Source organism: Fragaria vesca, linkage group LG7 (genome assembly GCF_000184155.1).
Source record: "Fragaria vesca subsp. vesca linkage group LG7, FraVesHawaii_1.0, whole genome shotgun sequence".
NCBI lineage: Eukaryota > Viridiplantae > Streptophyta > Magnoliopsida > Rosales > Rosaceae > Fragaria > Fragaria vesca.
In genome coordinates this window covers 19,064,097-19,082,689 of record NC_020497.1, presented here as the reverse complement: position 1 = coordinate 19,082,689, position 18,593 = coordinate 19,064,097, and the positions used below count along the sequence as shown (strand labels likewise).

At 36.3% G+C, this 18,593-nt stretch overlaps 2 protein-coding genes and 1 non-coding gene across 3 annotated transcripts; 1 reads left to right on the top strand and 2 right to left on the bottom strand.

The window, feature by feature from the left end:
* Positions 1 to 4,217: 4,217 nt before the first annotated feature.
* Positions 4,218 to 5,137, top strand: LOC101306173. Its single transcript, XR_185283.1, has 2 exons — positions 4,218 to 4,497; positions 4,614 to 5,137. It is a non-coding gene; the product is annotated as an uncharacterized LOC101306173 (transcript).
* Positions 5,138 to 7,119: 1,982 nt separating this feature from the next.
* Positions 7,120 to 8,241, bottom strand: LOC101314235 (two-component response regulator ARR16-like). The gene is made up of 5 exons (XM_004308937.1): positions 8,109 to 8,241; positions 7,670 to 7,740; positions 7,480 to 7,557; positions 7,313 to 7,383; positions 7,120 to 7,216 (listed from the first exon to the last, which is right to left on the bottom strand). Exons 1-5 carry the CDS (start codon positions 8,239 to 8,241, stop codon positions 7,120 to 7,122), a joined length of 450 nt encoding a protein of 149 aa, XP_004308985.1.
* A 2,330-nt stretch (positions 8,242 to 10,571) lies between these two features.
* On the bottom strand, positions 10,572 to 14,788 carry LOC101305885 (probable methionine--tRNA ligase-like). Its single transcript, XM_004307688.1, has 12 exons — positions 14,653 to 14,788; positions 14,444 to 14,545; positions 14,015 to 14,185; positions 13,672 to 13,737; positions 13,360 to 13,425; positions 13,031 to 13,165; positions 12,472 to 12,623; positions 12,245 to 12,335; positions 12,050 to 12,118; positions 11,741 to 11,832; positions 11,294 to 11,357; positions 10,572 to 10,842 (listed from the first exon to the last, which is right to left on the bottom strand). The coding sequence occupies exons 1-12, from the start codon at positions 14,731 to 14,733 to the stop codon at positions 10,738 to 10,740; spliced, it is 1,194 nt and encodes a 397-aa protein (XP_004307736.1). The 5' UTR covers positions 14,734 to 14,788; the 3' UTR covers positions 10,572 to 10,737.
* Positions 14,789 to 18,593: the final 3,805 nt, after the last annotated feature.

Sequence of the window (18,593 nt, the reverse complement as noted above, 5' to 3'; positions counted from 1 at the left end):
AGAGAGAGAGAGAGTTAAGGTGTCAAATCAAATCAAGATCTTACAATGAATCAATATATGAAAAACTTAAGGTAGACATCAACTACTTGTGACAATGTGTCCTAAGAAACATCATCATCATCGGATCGTATGACAAGCACTTAATTTTGTCCAACAAGAAATGCCTCAAATGAAATAATAATAGTTTCATATTTTCACAAGTAACAGTGCATGCGATTTTGGAAATCAGGATACAATGACCGGACATCAAGGTCAAAAGTCTTCTTCTTTTCTTATGTGACTGATAGTGCACTATGCCTTTAAAAGAAATTTGATGAGATCTCTTACGTTGTTACCTTGGTAGTTAACATCCTCACTTACGTAGTAACCTTGGTAGCTAACGCTAGGGGTGGGTTCGGTTTTGTTCGGTTCGGTTTTTTATTTTTTGAGACCTTGAACCGGAAACCAAACCAAACCGTGGTTCGGTTTTTCTTCTTCTTTTTTAAAATAATTTTTCTTAAAATTTGTATGCTTTTAGCTTAGTAAAAAATGATCGTACTTTAGGTTTTTTTTTTTCCATTACTTGTTCTTATAGGCACATATAATATATAAATAAAATTTATGACAATGATTATCCAACAAACCAACAATCTATAAACCAAATAGATACTTTGAAAGTGTAATACTCAATAATTTCGAAAGTATTGGGAATTGACCACACTAACACACCATGAAACCATAATTTTAAAACTTTTAAGTTCATCTTGAACACAAAATATAGACTCCATAGTTTAAAGTCCATCTAAATAAATTTCAAATTTTAAAGCTCAAAAATCATAAATTTGAATAAAGAAGAAAAAAAAAATTTAAATATTAAAAGTCGACCATCATCTAAAGCTCGCAAGAATGAAGTCTTCGATTTTAGAGGTAACATATCACTCCCTATACTGCGCATACACGACACCTATAACATTTCTATATGTACATAACACGAAAATAAAAAGCAAAATATTAAAAAAGATACACATATAATTATATAGAATATATATTCTTCAAATCAAATATTTAATAAGAAAATAAACAAAAAACGACTTCGTTTTAGAGGGATTCGGTTTTTCGGTTCAGTTTTTCAAGGGCCGAAACGAAAAACCAAACAAAACTCATTAGGTTCGGTTCGGTTTTTCATAATTCGGTATGGTTTTTTCGGTTTGGTTTTTTCCAGTTTCGGTTTGGTTTTAGGCTCGGTTTTTTTCGGTTTCAAAATTTCACCCACGCTTCATCGTAGATTATTTCCAACTCAGGAGCCAGACAAGTTTATCATTCCAATATGAATACTTAATGAACTCTACACTTTTGAACTTTTTCATGAATAGCCCAACATTGTGAAGAGAATTCGTTCATATGGGATGCTCTATACGGGATAGATATTCATTTCTTTCATCTAAATTTTTCAGAGCGGGATGATCGATAAGGTGATCGACAAAGTTGTCGTAGCCAGACCTAAAAGCAAAGAGAGAGAAAGAGTTAAACACTCTCTTACCAGGGTTTTATACTCTTGTCAAAAAACTGAAAAGATGAATCTTGATCCTCCCAATCAAACTCAGACTGCAATATAACACCCTTTAGCAATACCGTAAAATCTTTCATCTTTGTACTTTCTATTTCTCAAGGATCTTCATAGTAACCCTCACTCCCTTTCTTTCTCAATAAGTCGATTTAATGGCGCAAACTTCTTCCGAAAACAATTTAAAAAAATGTTTTTAAAATTTTTGACAGAGTATTAATTTTTGTTTCTCGTGATTTCCAATTGGAAAAACAAGGATGCAAAAACTGTTTGTCAGGCCATCAAATGCTTTCGTGCTCATGTTCATGGATTCGTAGGCGAGTGTAAAATCTATAGTGTTGCAACCGATTTTCTTTCCATGATTGAGAAAAAAGACTTTAACTGGGATCCGGCTTTTCTTTCGGAGTTCGAATATTCTGTGGACGAATTCCGTGACTTTTCAAAGGAGGTCAAAGAGGTAAATAAATAGTCTCTTCATAGTTTTTTTTTGTTTTTGTTTTTGTTTTTGTAACTAGCCTTCTATATTCTAATATATATCACGGGTTTGCTATTTACAATTTTTTTTTAACCACGCCGACTACTATACAGTTAATTGCTGTAGCGGTGTCAGCAAGGTCGTTTCCGCCAGTGATATTGGAAATCAGGACACAAAGATCGGACATCAAGGTCGAAGTCTTCTTCCTTCTTATGTGACTGATAGTGCAATATGCTTTTGAAAGAAATCTGATGAGATCTCTTACGTTGTTATCTTGGTAGTTAACATCCTCTCTTACGTAGTAACCTTGTAGATTTTTTCCAACTCAGGAGCCAGACTCAGTTTATCATTCCAATATGAATACTTAATCTACACTTTTGAACTTTTTCATGAATAGCCCAACATTGTGAAGAGAATTCGTTCTTATGGAATGTTCTATTCAGGATAAATATTCATTTCTTTCTTCAAAATTTTTCAGAGCGGGATGATCGTTAAGGTAATCGGAAAAGACTTGAAAAACCATTCACAAACAAATATACATGTGTTTGTGTAGAGAAAGAGATAGAGAGTTAAGGTGTCAAATCAAATCAAGATCTTGCAATGAATCAATATATGAAAAACTTAAGGTAGACATCAACTACTTGTGACAATGTGTCCTAAGAAACATCATCATCATCAGATCGTATGACAAACACTTAATTTTGTCCAACAAGAAAGGCCTCAAATGAAACAATAATAGTTTCATACCTTCACTTTTGGAAATCAGGATACAGTGACCGGACATCAAGGTCAAAAGTCTTCTTCCTTTCTTATGTGATTGATAGTGCACTATGCCTTTGAAAGAAATTTGATGAGATCTCTTACGTTGTTACCTTGGTAGTTAACATCCTCACTTACGTAGTAACCTTAGTAGCTAACGCACGTTTCATCGTAGATTATTTCCAACTCAGGAGCCAGACTCGGTTTATCATTCTAATATGAATACTTAATGAACTCTACACTTTTGAACTTTTTCATGAATAGTCCAACATTGTGAAGAGAATTCGTTCATATGGAATGCTCTATACGGGATAGATATCATTTCTTTCATCAAAATTTTTCAGAGCGGGATGATCGATAAGGTGATCGACGAAGTCGTCGTAGCCAGACCTAAAAGAAAAGAGAGAGAAAGAGTTAAACACTCTCTTACCAGGGTTTTATACTCTTGTCAAAAAACTGAAAAGATGAATCTTGATCCTCCCAATCAACCTCAGACTGCAATATAACACCCTTTAGCAATACCGTAAAATCTTTCAGATCTTTCATCTTTGTACTTTCTACTTCTCTGGGATCTTCACAGTAACCCTCCCTCCATTTCTTTCTCAAGTCGATCTAATGGCGCAAACTTCTTCCGAAAACAATTTAAAAAAATGTTTTTCTCGTTGTACTAGATGTTTTTTGTATTATATAGCTGGCAATGGCCTAGCCCTCCAGCTTATTGTAATTTATTTTTTTTTATCAATACATTTGTTCTTTGTATTTTATCGCTCCGTCTTTCAGCCATGACTTTGATGAGCGACCTTCTTATCGTTTTTCTTAACTATGGCTTCTTTGTTTCATTGTCTGATTGTTTTGTCGTTGTATAAAAGCGTGAAAATTTTGGTTTTTTCATGTTCAAAAAGTTTTTCTTGTTGTACTATATGTTATTTGTATTATATAGCTAACATTGGCCTAGCTCTCCAGCTTCTTGTAATTTATTCTTTTTATCAATAAATTTTCGTGAGGGACATTGAGTTAATCCCTCTACGCTTATCAGATTAAACGCTTATAATAAAAGAACATCTTTTTCGAATTAGGGTCCTCACCTCCCTTGTTTGAACCACTTAGACTAGTTTTTTTAGTTTCAATTTTGTTAATGGCATTTCACATATATACTGTCACACGGTGACTAGATTAAATAAAATGTCAAGAATAAATATTAGTTGCTAGGTTCATTTGCATCATGGTGTGTAGGTTCATTTGCATCTTGGTGCGTACAAGAATTTTCGTCATTCCCTAGGTTACTTGACAAAAAAAGAAGTTTAAAATGTGAATAGCGCAAAGCTAAGATCAATAATTTCAGAGTTGTTAGAAGCAAATTGAGTTGGGGACAGATCACAATTTTGATTTGTGCTATGATCTCCTAGTTCCATAGAACAATTTGACTCATTGCTAGCTGTGGGATTCCGATTTCATTGGAAGAGAATGCTAGTGATGCAACACAAATGACAAGAACCAAACACGTACACCACACGCAACCAAACAAGACCTTCCTTGCATCAAAAATCTTTGTTCTCTTTTAATATTAGCATCCCCCAAAACATAAGGAATCAAAACCTTAGAAATTCTAAGGTAGAAAAAACTTGTTTATTCTTAATTCCCAATCTCAACCCAAGTCCATGTTGTGATCGAGTTCTCTCCGCAGGCCAATCCACCCTTCTTCATCACCAACAGATTCAAGGTACAAATCTTCTTCCAAAGTTGGGATCTTTCTAGCTCATTCTTGATTTTCAAGCATTTGGGGCATCATGTTTTGGATGTTTGTTTATGGATTGTGAGTCTTTATTGTTTTGTTAGGTGATTTGATTGGTCGGGGCCTTGGAGGAGGAGGGAAAATCATATATGGGGAAGCGTCGAAGATGTTGTTGTGGAGATGATTATGTTGGTGATCAATCCCTTAGCAATGAAGAAAGAAGTAGGCGTAACCGGAAAAGAGCATCATATGTCTGTCATTGTTCTGCAGTTTCTTCAATATTTAGAAGGGTAGGAAGATGTATGTTTGTGACTTGTTTTCCTGTCATGCAATGTTTTGGATTAGATGAATGTAGACACCGGCACCACCATCAGCATAAACATTTTGCAGAGTTTACATGATAGCAATCTCAGTTGAATTCTTGTAGTTTTAGATTGTATAGGGATGGTGTAAAAATTTTGAAGCCTTTGATTTGGTGTTATTAATTTGGATGATAAAAGGGGTCATTACCCATGATTGGTAGGAGCTTTAGTGCAGTAGTTAGCAGATCAGATGATCATGATGTTGTACAGTTCTTTTGTAAATATGCATCTATGATTTTATGATATTTCATCTTCGAATTCCCTTAGAACCGTGTATGCAATGATAACCAACTGAAGAACCAGGTCAATTAGAACATAACAAAAACGAAGCAAGATCGAAGACCAGAAAGAAAGTAAGCTAGCATAATCATGAAGAACTGTATTGATAATATATCGGTACCAATATATCTGAAGAACTATGTGATTGCCTGGAGGAACATCCAATTGGTGTGCCAATATATGTAAGTAATAAACACTCGCCCCCTTCCTTGTATTCCAATAATTAATCTGTGTTCAAGTGAGCTTACTCACATGTACTGTCTTGTGAATCATTTAATTGATGAACACAAATTAGGCATTGACAAGTTCTTAGGCCACCATATATGTTCAAGAAAAATTGAACATTTCGAGGTCCTGAGGACAAAAAACCAAAAGTAAACCTTCGTATTCACAGCTTTTCATTCATAATGTGATTCCTTCCTGGATTGCATTCCATGTGTTTCAACTCCTGCAGTTCATCAAATTGCCTCATATCTGGACTGTTTGATCGGTTTTAGATTAAAAAAGAAGAATATATTAGACCAAAAGAAAGCAAGCAGGATCATCACTGTATATGAATAGCATTACTTGTTACCATATGGTATGTCTTCCTATTACATAACTGACGACATGTTTGCGAAAAGTGACTTCTGTTTATCTAAGACACATTAACCATTATATAATATCTCTAGTTTAGTAGATGACATTGAAATTAGAAAACTGTTACACTAGAATGATATTCAGATAAGAGAATCTTCATTCCTGGTGTTTCCAGAGTGAATACAATATCTATCAGGTTTACTTGGAAGTGATTAGATTTCAATCACTATCACTGTCATCACCAAGTTTGGGAAATTTTTTAACTTGGATATAAAGTCTTCCTTGTCTTTGTTTGCAAGGAATATAGAAGATTTAGGTTTCTGAATTTGATCATTCCGTCTCCATATTTAGACCGGTGATAGTGCTAACTTAGACATGCAATGTGTTCAAGTAAAATCGGAGAGGTATCTCTTGTTCTTCGACGTGGGTTGTGGACTGCAGGAAAACCTGAACTTCCTCATCACCAAGAGCTTTAAGGTAGAATTCTTCTCTCAGCATTTTCTAGCTCCTTTTAACTTCAAGCACTTTGTTGGATATACATGTGTTCATGAATTCAGGCTCCTTTGTTGTTTTGTCAGGCATATATGGGGAAGCAGAGCGGATGCCATTGTGGAGTTGATGGTGAGCAATCTCAAAATAACAATGGAGGTGGAAAGAGTCAATCTTCTAATAACAATGGAGAAGAAAAGAGGCAATCCCCTAGTAACAATGGAGGGAAAAAGAGCTCACCTAGACGGAATCAGAAAAAGGCATCAATATTCAGAGGGATGAGAAGATGTATGTTTGTGAGTTGTTTCCCTGTGTCATACAATGTTTAGGAGTAGATGAATGTAGGCACCACCACCATGAACAGCCTAAACGTTTTTCAGGATTTTGATGATATAATTCTCAGTTTGATGCTTCATAGTGCTAGTTTTTGAAGCTTAGTTTGGTACTAAACTTTAAGGGATCATTAGCTAATAAGAAGATTTTCACTTTGTTTGGTTCTTAAAGAAGTGTGGGTTGTCCGTGATTGCACTACTGTTAGAGTTACCTTAAACTTATTAACAGAATCAATTCGAATTTAAAGATAGGTACCTCATGTTTGTTTAGCATTTTGCAAACAATATTGAAGTTAAATATTGAAAGATATATACAGGTTAGTTATAACAACTGCATTGAAAGAAATTGCATGACATGGATAGTTACATGTTAGAATCTAGAAATCATCATAGAAGCAATGAAACAAATTCTAACACTTTTTTAAGCCGATACTGGATCTGAAACAACTGTATGTTAATTCAAAAGATCTGCCTAATTCAAAAGATAGCAAGTTCTGAGTAAACAAAACCCAAAAACAAAACTTAACAGGTGATTTCTTCACTTCCTTCTCCAGAACAAACTATGTGTTTCAGTTCCCACAGTTCTTCAGATGACATCTCAGTTGCTTAATATCCGACTGTTTGAGCGGTTTTAGCATGAACATCTGAGCACCTTCCTCCAAACACCTGTTTCACAATATTAATGACATCAACCTCAATGTAACAAAACAAAGACCAGAAGAAAGTGAGCACAATTCAACTCGAAAAATAAACAATATTTACTTGTTAATCCGGTTCGGTATGTTTTCAGATGACATAATCACCACCGGAACCTCCTTCATGACTGATGATTCCTATGTATCAGTCAAAAACTCAAAGGAGTAAGAAAGCATGAATATGATATGCAATAAAAGTTTTCTACTCTTTTTTGGCATTCTGCACAGTAATACCTTGATTTTCTTAAGCAGTTCATATCCTGTCATTCCTGGCATACAATAGTCTGTAATTACCAGATTTACCTTTGAGACCTGCAAATGAGTACAACCCCCCAAGACCCTCTCAGTATAAACATAACTGGTGAGAATGACTATGAAAGGCACAGTTTACACTTTACACAAATATTAGTCTAATTTAACTCACATTGCAATGGTTTGGATGATCTCCCAAGCCTAGAAACTCCAATGCTCTTGCCCCATTTTCTGCAGTAGTCACTGCATTCAGTAGAGAATCAAAGTTAAAAAACTGTTCTTTTACTAAACTCAGTTTTGCATTTACATTATTCTTTTTGTTTGCTTATACTAGAGGATCAAACCCCTACCCTACCCTACCCTAATCCTAACCCAAATACCATATTCCTTTGAAAAAAGGTAACAAAATCTGTTCAGAATAACCAACTATGGTCCGGTACAAATCATCAAGAGCATCATATAGCTTCTCATAAAGTAAGACTAGAGACTATAGACAAAGAAAACAGAGTGAAAACAGAGGCATTCACTGTTTATAGCGTGATATTAACGCAAACCAAACATAGTGAAAAAAGAGTCTTCAGCTTCTACAGAAAGAGAACAATGCATGTTACCTTTACAAGAGAAATTCTTGAGCAGCTTTTCGATAAGTTTCCGATCAATATCACTGTCATCCACAGCCAAAACATGAGGTTGCTCCACAATATCCATGAAACCCTTCGAAGAAGAAGAAAGTCCAGACTCCATGCTTTGCCTCCTTTCCCCCAAAAACAAATAAAACCCTCTCTCACCCACCACTACACAAAGGCAGTAAGTAGAAGCAGTACTATGCTCACAACTGCTCACTCTAATAATAACAAAGGAAGCAATGAAAGCTATGGAACAGAAGGGACACTATTAAACGCAGTTGCAATAAAAGAGGAGATGGACCTTAATTACACAAGACGAAGAAACCAAACGACTGACTACTCAGTTCTCTCTGACATTACCAACATTAGCATACATGCATAAAACAAAAACAGAATAACTCAGCGAGTTAGTACATGGGAGTAGATATTGTGGCTTCTCATATTTATAGTCATGGATAGCAGAGAGAGTACTAAATGCATTCCAATGGAGAAAATGAGAGGTTGTTGTTATTGTTGTTGTTTGGTGGAGGTGAGGAATTTTAGAGAAAGAGAATCAAAGAGGATAATAAATATCCAAGGTCACAGATTTTGTGTGATCTTTTTTGGGTTTTACACCCTTGATTTGATTCATTTATTTCTCTCTCTTTCAAATCTGCAGAGAAAGAGATATCAGTATCTGCATGTATACAGCTGCATTGTTATCCTGCATTTGGTTCATTATATATTCCAAGAGATCCTCCCTCATGAAGAAACCACCAATATCCATTAGCTCATTGGACCAAAAAGGGTCCAAAAGATGTGTGCAATGAGGTACTGTATCTTTGTTGCAGAAGGACTGAAAGCATTGTGACATAGCTTTTGTTTTGTTTTGGTTGAGACGGCCTGTGACATAAGGCTCACATGCTTGCTCTTACACCCAAATTGGATTCATGCTTGCTCACAATAAAACTTTGATGGTGGGGTACGTGGGTGGCCAGCTCAAACTAACAATGCAGCTTCTGGTTCTGCGGTTTTGGCAAAAGCTCATGTTCGTTAAGCTCAAGGCATTATGGATTGCTTATTGGGAACATTTCTTGTTCCCGGAGAGTGAACATTGTTCAAGATATTCTAAAACCACTAGTCAAGTTTTACGGCCAATGCTTGATATTTGAGATCATGGGATCCTTTGTTTCTACGTTTCATGCCTTCAAGAAATTTCAGGACAAAATGAACAAAGTCACATTTTCTCCTCCAAACTAGACCATCAAAATAGCATTTGAAAGAAGTTGCACTAGGGTCAAAGAAAAAGAGGAAAATAGTCAAGATACCAATGAAGAGATGGATGAGCAAGAGGTGGTCAAAGAAAAGATTGGTGTCTTGGTGATGTGGTGTGGTGTTACTTTTCTGCATAAAACAGATCAAATATGGCACTGCAAACGTCTAAAAGATTCGGGAATCTGAATCTTTGATAAAGATAGTAGAATCTCTACGGACATAATGAACAATGCATTGAACAAAACGATGATAGAAAACTAGACCACCTTTCCTCTTTCCCCAAGCCACAATCAGAATCTTGACTTGTGTAGTTGTATTTTCTAATGTCTACTCAATTTGGGTTTTTAGTCAATGATAGATGACTTGAGTTCACAGTAGAGACTTCCTAGCTATAAACTCCTTTTGCCTTCTCAATTAGATAAACCATCGATGTCGATGCCATTATAGTTCTACTTGATGCATCGATACAAAGAAACCGGAGAACACAAATCTTTCTTCGATGTCATTATATTGGTCTACTTGATGTATCGGTAATAAGAAACCGGAGAACATAATCGTTCTTCGTTCTCCTCCCTTCCTATGTTGTTTTTTTTTGTAAGAAGAAAATCTATTAAATAGAAGTGCCTCACGGGTATCCAGAATTTACATTATCGAAGACAAGGGTAAGAGATGTTTAAACACACTTCTCTCAGAAGTGATAATTCTCAACCCTATATCCTATGTTAGCCAAAGTATTGGCCACGAAATGTAGTTAATCTTATGATTCAAAGAGTATATTTTATTTCAAGTTGACCCATGTAAGGTGATCACAAAAGAGACAGATAGTAGCCTAGCATTGCTGTAATTGATTATTCAGTTTCATGAAATTACCACTCCAAAACTGTAAATCATGCAAACACGTTTTACAAGTCGATAAGGATGAGGAGTTCAAAGCTTTCTTGACTCTGTCAGGGGCAAAGCAACAAAATTGACAAGAATGGTATATTCAGGACAGTCCCACTTGGGCGATTAGTCCCATTACAACACTGAAGCAAGGCAGCTTCCAAACCAACTTTTACGCACATTACTCGGAACACGTTATTAACAGGTTGCTGTTTGGTGAACAGAACAACCTAAGCATTTCGTGGTTAGCTTTATGGAAAAATGTGAATGAAAGCTCAGTGAGCTTCACTCTCTTTTTGGTTCATGTTAATGTGATAAATGGGTAACATTAACATCATATAATAAGACGGTGAGTATGACAAAATGCCAAATGAACACAAAAACATAAAATTAATGCATTTTAGTATTATGTGTTCATCAGAGAACGAGTTCAAAATGCTTTAACATTGAGCTACATAGTTTGAATTGGGACAGATCATCACTTGACATTTCCTTTGCAAATGGATGATGTGCAAGGCCCGGCAGATGTCATGAACGGAATAGCCTTGAATGTAGCAACACCTTTGTCATCAGTGAAGAGATGCTGCACAATCGAAACACACATGATCACCTAAATGCAAGTACTGATTCACTATATATAGAAGTGAAGACCCATCAATTAGGAAATACAGGGTTACTAGATGGGTTTCAGTACATTGATAATATTGACCACCCTTGAGCAATTAAAATGGACCGTACGTCAATAGGGATAGATGATCAGAAACCTAAGCATCTAACCAACGATTTGTGGTGATTAAGGAAGTGTAAATGATCACTCCCTTTTCTCTTCATCATTAATGAAGTGTAAATGTGTGAATATCATCACTCAATTTAACAGTTGGGGTAATCTAGTGACTTCATGGTTAGCTGAAAAGTTCTAAACTTTTTAAGACTATAATTTTCCATACGAGTTTAAATCTGTGTGAATAAATTAGGTAGCATAGCAGTGCATATTTTCTACTGAACATCATATAGACAGACAACCAAAATCATACCGGTGTGATCTTATCCAACTGCTTCTTTTTTGGGTTGAGTACATCTTCTGGCTTTCCATCAATCCTGGACAAAATTAAGTACATGTGAGAGACAGGTAGTCAAGATATGTACTTCCAACCCCTGCTAGATAATTGCACATGAGAGCAATCTAATCTACCGTTAAGATTGCAACACCAAATTTCCTAGGTTAAAAAAAAAAAAAAAAACCTACATTGATAGACTAAATTACATAAAAAAGCAAGACCGATATATTTTCTTTTTGTAAATTAAACTATTCAATAGGCTAACAGACACTTCTAGTTCATTGGTAGCTAGTCCTACATTAGTTTTTAACTTACTACATTTGGTAAAGTGTAATTATTATATTTACCTTCAAAATGTGCCTGGTCAAGATAAGTTGGAAATGAATATGTTTGTGCAAGCTCTAAAATTTTTAGAAATATTACCCAGAAAATGAGACACGTTCCCCGATTTTGGCCCCTTCCGGTGGAAGCAAAGGCTCTACAAGGGTGTGATCTGCACTAGAAGCACACAGCACCTGAACAGAAGCAAAGGAATATTGTTCAGTAAAAGATGATGAAAAAAATAAATTGAAAATACATCCTATCTATGAATAAGATTCAGAACAAAAAAATACAGACATCATCACAATGAGTACCAGTTAAGCAGTGAAGAAATAACAGCAATATATTCTTAACACCCACAACCACCTCAGTGATTGACATAAATATCCTGAGTTGATAAGAAACACATACCAGTCCTTCTGACATCACGTCACGTAACTTCCCAGGTTTCACATTTGTAATCAGCACAACACGACGGTTCTGCGTAGTGAATGAAAACACCCAGAAGATAAATCAGAAAGTGTGAAAATTGATCCGTTCGACCAATATGAAAATCAATCACAGAAGACCAAGTAGAAAACTATCTAATTCGAAACGAGATCTTACTGTCAATTCCTCTGGACTGCAAAACTTTGCCAGGCCGCTTACCACTTGCCTCACTTTTGCATCTCCCACATCTATCTCCTCAACCAGTAAACTGAAGCATAATTGAAAACAAAAGGTTACTGCTGATTTGCATTGTCCAAGTTTAATAATGCTCAGCATCCACAGTTGGGGTAAACATGTGTATTTTTTTAATGAACTAATAGGCTTTAAGAGGAAAATAAAGAGACCTGTCAGCAGATGGATGCTTCCAAGCTTTTCGAATGAGGCCAACCTGTATATTCAGCAAACTGACGCTAACTTCTTTATCTTTCTCAACTGCCTCTACCTCAGGTGCTTTTTTCTTCTCTTGAGTAGCTTTCTTATCTCCTGCAGTCTTTGTCTAACATTGTTTAAATAAAAAAAAGTGTCAATGGGCAGAAACTTTCAGGGGGCGGCTGTTCAGAATGAATGAAATTCTACCACACAAGCCATTCACCTACCGAGGAAGAGAAGTTGGCTAACTAACTCATAAAGACAATATGGCTATTAATCGACTATTTGACTTAGACCAGCAAGAATGCAAACAGATCTAAATTCAAAAAACTTTTCAACATAAAACATAAAGCTTTAGTTATGTCTGAAGAACATAAACCTATGAAAAATTTCCATCATCTAAGGTCCTGATGCAATGGCCATACTTCTACTTCCATGTAACATGATACATAGTTTATCAAATAAGCAAGTCATTTGGCAGTCAAATATTTGATTATAAACAATAGTAAGAATAGAGAATTAAACAAAACATACCCCTGTTTCACTTTTCTTTGTGCTTGAGCCTGCTTCTGGCTTGTCAGCACTTTTTGTGCTTTGAACTGTCTTCTTTGCATTTGAATCTACTTCCTGATTAGCTGCACTTTTTGGTTTCACTAAACCATCTAACTTCTGCATGCATGACAATCAAAGGATATGACATAATTGTAAGTCGAGAGCGATAGAGGTCAATTTTCAGAACATTAAGACTATGTTCCATACTTTTGCTTCTGATTACTCTTGATTTGTAATATCAGTGTTCAGAGGGTTTAGAGATGTAAGAAATGAAACTGAAATTGCTGAATAACATGGTTAACTTTACTCACCTGGAAATCAAATTCAACTTCCTCTACCTCTATCTTCTCGAGCATGTTTCCAAAATCCACGTTGTGCTGTGCAAAAACTTGTGAGCTAGTCTGACAACAATACTCATGAAAGCTCATGTTTTAACTTTCAACGAGATAACAATAACAAGTAACTCATATGTTTGCGTCTCATGAGACACTTTTAAGCATGGCTAACAAATAGTGATAAGTTTAAGTTTAGGAATGCCTTGGACTCCTTACACACAATTGAGATAAAACTATTGGGTGCATGGTCACAATTTAAGATCAAGTAATCTATGGCATATGGTGTACCTGGATGTAAGTCGCCCATCTAAATACATGCTGAAACTTTTTCCTGTCTGAATTCGAAAGGCCAATCTGCATATGAACCAATCAACAAGTGAGTAAACTTTCATGCCTGCCGGTATAACATGTAAACAAAATGCGTTCTATTAGAAAAAATTTCTATATGAACTAAACAGTCCTGAAACATTGCACTCTCAATAACCTTTTCTCGACTCAACATAATCTAAAACCCCTAATTACAGGGAGGGCAAAACGAAATGGATCTATTATATCATTACACAGTTATGCTTATACACACACATGCCTTAGTGAGTACTTTAACAACTAAAAAGTGAAGAATAATCCATACCACGGATGAATGCACAGCAGGAAACACACTAACGTCGGCTTCAGATGGTGTGTACCCATTGCCCAAAAGAACAGTCCTGTCAACCAAGGTTTTATTCAACTCTTTGAGAGCTCCATCGCATGCCTGGGGATCACTAGGAAATCCCTCTGCATAGTTTATCCATTTAAGCACCTACAATCCCAAAACAAAAGAAGATTCAATCTTCTACTTGTTACTGACATAAAAGCGACCACAAAACCAATGTAACTGAATGCTATTATGCTAGAACAGTAAAACTCTCACTACCACCAAAAAAGATCTAAGCAACCTAAACATATACAAATCCAATTAAACACCTACAATCCCAATAAAGATTAAATTTTTACTTACTACTGATACAAACCTTACCCCAATCCAATGTAAATTATTATTAGGATAGTAAAACTGTACCTCATCATTCACTTTCTCCGGGGCTTCCTTTTTGGCTGATTTCAAGATGGTCAAGTAGGAACTTGCAATCTCAACTTCAGCAATGTCTTCTGGGAATGTTTTCTGCAGAAACCAACTTCAAGATGAAGCAATTGAATTGCAAAAGAAGCATGGTGATAAAGCTTGAAACTTTGAGTTGCAAATTTGAAAAAGATATGAGCTTTACTTACAGGATCGACGGCAAAGTATTTGCATAGTGCTGAAGCTATCAATTGCTTTCTGCTTAGGCCGATGCTTCCATTAGCTGCCATATTTGGTTTCTTTCAGTCAGAGCTCACCGTTTGAGAGTTACAGAAGGAATCGATATAGGGTTTTTGGTTTTTACATCTTTTGTGATTGTTTGGGCTCGGGTGGGTATGAAGAGTCCGACCCATGTACATTGTGAATTTGCAATACAGCCCAAAGTGGAAAACAATCCATATTATTCATCATGTCATATTCTCCAATTTCTAGCTTTTGATCAAACTTGATTGACCTCTTGAGCTATCATTCTTCATGTTATAAGGTTCATATCATTTGGAATTGTTCATCTTAGGAAGATAGAACCCTCATGTTCTTATAAGCGGGACGGTTGCATATATGTAGCTTTACTCATCGCCGAATTCCTTTTCATGATTATTTTTCTCTTCGTTTCATAATTCCTATAACTTACAACATTCATGATTGTTTTGTTTGATGTTTCAATTTTATCATACAAGCTTGTCTTTCCTCATAATTGGTGGGCTTACTTGAACAGACAAGACAAATACATGGGGTGGGAGTCAAAGGCATTTGTCCTCACTGTAAACTTGTTGACAAGCTTGATCAAAATGCCCAAAATAATTCAGCCAAGTCAAAGATCAAGTTAGAATGCCTTAAAAAGCTAATACGATCTAAAATCTGAATTTTAGAAAATGAATTTGCGGTTCACCGTGATGGAACACATAGGTTATTCATAGTGAGACAAAATGAAAACTTCTTCTTTTCTATATCCTTAATTTTTCAATTTTATTTTATTTTTAAAAAAAAGACTGCTATCAGACTATCAGAGTATTAGTTACACTTTTTTTTCTTCTTTATTTAATTCTACAACATTTTTGTTCATCTTGAAAGTACAGAAAATTCAAGTGGAGAAAGAATCCAATGTGGACTATGGAGTCCCTCCACTGAAATATTCAAAATAACTGGTCCTACTCACTTATTGTCCTCTTCTCCTCAACATCTTTCCTCCTCTCCTCCCCAGACTACTTCCATTTCTATATCACCCAGAAATTCCTGCCATTTGCACTGTCTGGATTCACCAACACACACAAAAGCACACCATTACTACCATGGAAAAGCTGAAGCAAGTTAAAACACCAAGGTTAATTGCAAAAGCTGCATCTCTGCATCAACCCCATGTCGTTTTACTGTCCCTTGTCTATAGCACTAGTCCATACTGCATCTTACTTGGGATAAGAGCAACTGAGTAAAAAAAGTCAGAAAGTTGAATTACCCCAGCTGGCTTCCACAGTTACGTTTCTGAATTTTTCTTCCCTATGGAATTCCAAGCTTCTTAAAAAATTACCCTAGACATTACCTAATCTTGAATGTGAGCTTTGGCTATAGGTGCTTTCCATTTAGTCACTCTCACTGAAATAGTAGGGGCATTGTATTTCATGTATTCATGCATGAACGGTTTTGGGATTATAGTTAGATGACCAATTTACACTGCTGAAGAACATGGCTGGTGCAGAATGGACTTTTCTTCATGGTAGTATAGTAAGTTCCAAATTGGCACCACAAAAACTTGGCTATGTATATGCCTAAATGCAAAAGGACAACACAAAATGCTGCTTCTAAAAAAACTTCACGGGCTTATTATCTCCTTCATGAAAAACTCTGATTCCTGATAAGGGTTTGTACGTTGTAAATAGTAAGAACTAAGAACAAGTAGCAGATTGGTTCAAACTCAATATCAATATCAATATCAATATCAATGGCACAATAACACATAACACATAAGTTCATTATATCATCATCAGATTTAGTCTCCCCATCTTCTGTTTTGTCATTAATCCAAATCCAAATCAAAATCCCAAACCTCAATTGCTTTAGAAGCACATAATCCACCAGGCAGCCAATGGCAAACACACAAGGAAATCCCTATATTCTAACTTTGCTTATTGCTCTTATTCAAAGAATATGTAATAGAAGAACATAAAACTACTTAATTTAAATTAGTGAAAGACAGATGATTTGTGTTGCTTAGTATGTCATAGGTTCATTTTCCTTAGTTTTGAATGACATCTTCATTGTTTTGCTTGGCATTGAAGCATATCAAAAAGAGTGACAACCAAACTGGACCTAAATCATAGAAAAGGGAAAGAGCCATACAGAAGGAAAGGGAGTTCTGAAGTGTATATGATACTTGAAGGGGAATCTTTGATGGTCTTAACTCTCAAGTAGTTCAAGTGATGAACAGCCCTGCAAACTGTACAAGCCTCAGAATGCTAAGGTTAACAACAACAACAAAATTTGCAGGAATGCATTTACAATGGATGTGAGGGGCAAGAGTAGGGTAGGTTGCCCTTAAAAGCAAGGGAATTAAAGGTTTGAGAAAGATGGAAAGCGAAGGAAGATGAGTCTCTTTCACAGCCCTGCAATGTGCACCACTCCCACAACACACTCTCTCACTCACCTTTTCTTTATTGCTCTCCACCCACCATTGCTACCACCTACTTGATTGGCCTTTATTGCCTTTTTGCCTTCACTTTCTTTCTTCTCCTGTACACTCTGTTTATCCACTACTCCCTCAACAACTCTCACTCAGATAGGCCCCTGCCCTTCCCTTCCCTTCCCTTCCCTTTTGCTTGCAGCCTTGTATATTACAACTTACAAGTATAACCCATCCATGTCATTCTCCAAATAGTCATGGGGGTCAATAATCTCGTTGGCAAAGGAACATCTCAGTTATCACTGACATAGATGTAGAAGGAAGGAATTACTGGGTTTGCCATTCTTGAAAGGAAACTAGGCAATACATAGTTTTGGTCATTTCATCGAACACATTATTTTTTGTTTTCCAAATCGTAAAAAAATAAAGAAATTACAACTCGATACCCATTTGAAATTTGAAAAGTAAGAATAAAACGCAACAACATAGTACCTACAAATAAAACAATATAGTAAGATAAGAGCATAGTTAGGTTCTGTAAATTTTAGACAAACATAAAGGAGACACTTAAAAGGACTACACTTCGATGCTATATCGAAATAGCTTATAGACGAAAAAAGCATTCATCATGAGTATTTGGTAAATAATGAATACTCCTAAGTTGGACGAACATAATCAAATCATCAAATGTTTAAAAACTTATAGCTGCGCAGAAGCTCATAGATTCGCCCATTGATTACTTCTTTGAATGTTCGGTCACCAGGTTGGTCTTTAACCACCGTTACTATCCGTTAACTCAAACAATGGCACAACCGTAATTCCCTCCAATTTCAGTGGCCCTCCCATAGCCTGCTCCTCACTCACGTTTCCCGAGCTCCGCCACTTGTGCCCTCCACGTCAGCCACCTCCACCGTAACTACCCCGCCACGTAATAAATAGCCTCCGTCCACCACCGCCAAAACCACCCCGTCGCCGTTAACAAGAAGAGAAAAAAAAGAACAAAAAAACCCACCTTCTTAATTTAACTTCCTTCTTTTTCAGAAGCTCAGACTCTTCAGACGTTCACAGTGAAATTTAATATAGAGAGAGAGAGAGAGAGTCAAATTCCCTCTACAAATTTCATTCCCCCATTTCCAAAGCTCCAAGCTTTTTTCCTCTTAACCCTCCCAAAACCCTACCTTTCTTCTCACCTCGCCGGAGTTTTTCCGGCCAAGTACAATTCTCCGGCGAAACTTCCAATGCTGGTCACAGAACCACCATAAAGCTTCTTCCTTTACTCCTTTGAGCTCACCTTGAACAACTTTCCTGGGTTTCCCAACACTTCCAACCCACACTCCAACCTTCCCCCATTTCCCCCAATTTGGGTTTCTAGGGTTTCTCATTTCCCAAATCAACCATCTTTTTCATCTTCAACCGTCTCAAATTTCAGCTCTTGGTCTCATCCCCACCTCCAAATCTAGCCGTTACAGAAAGTTT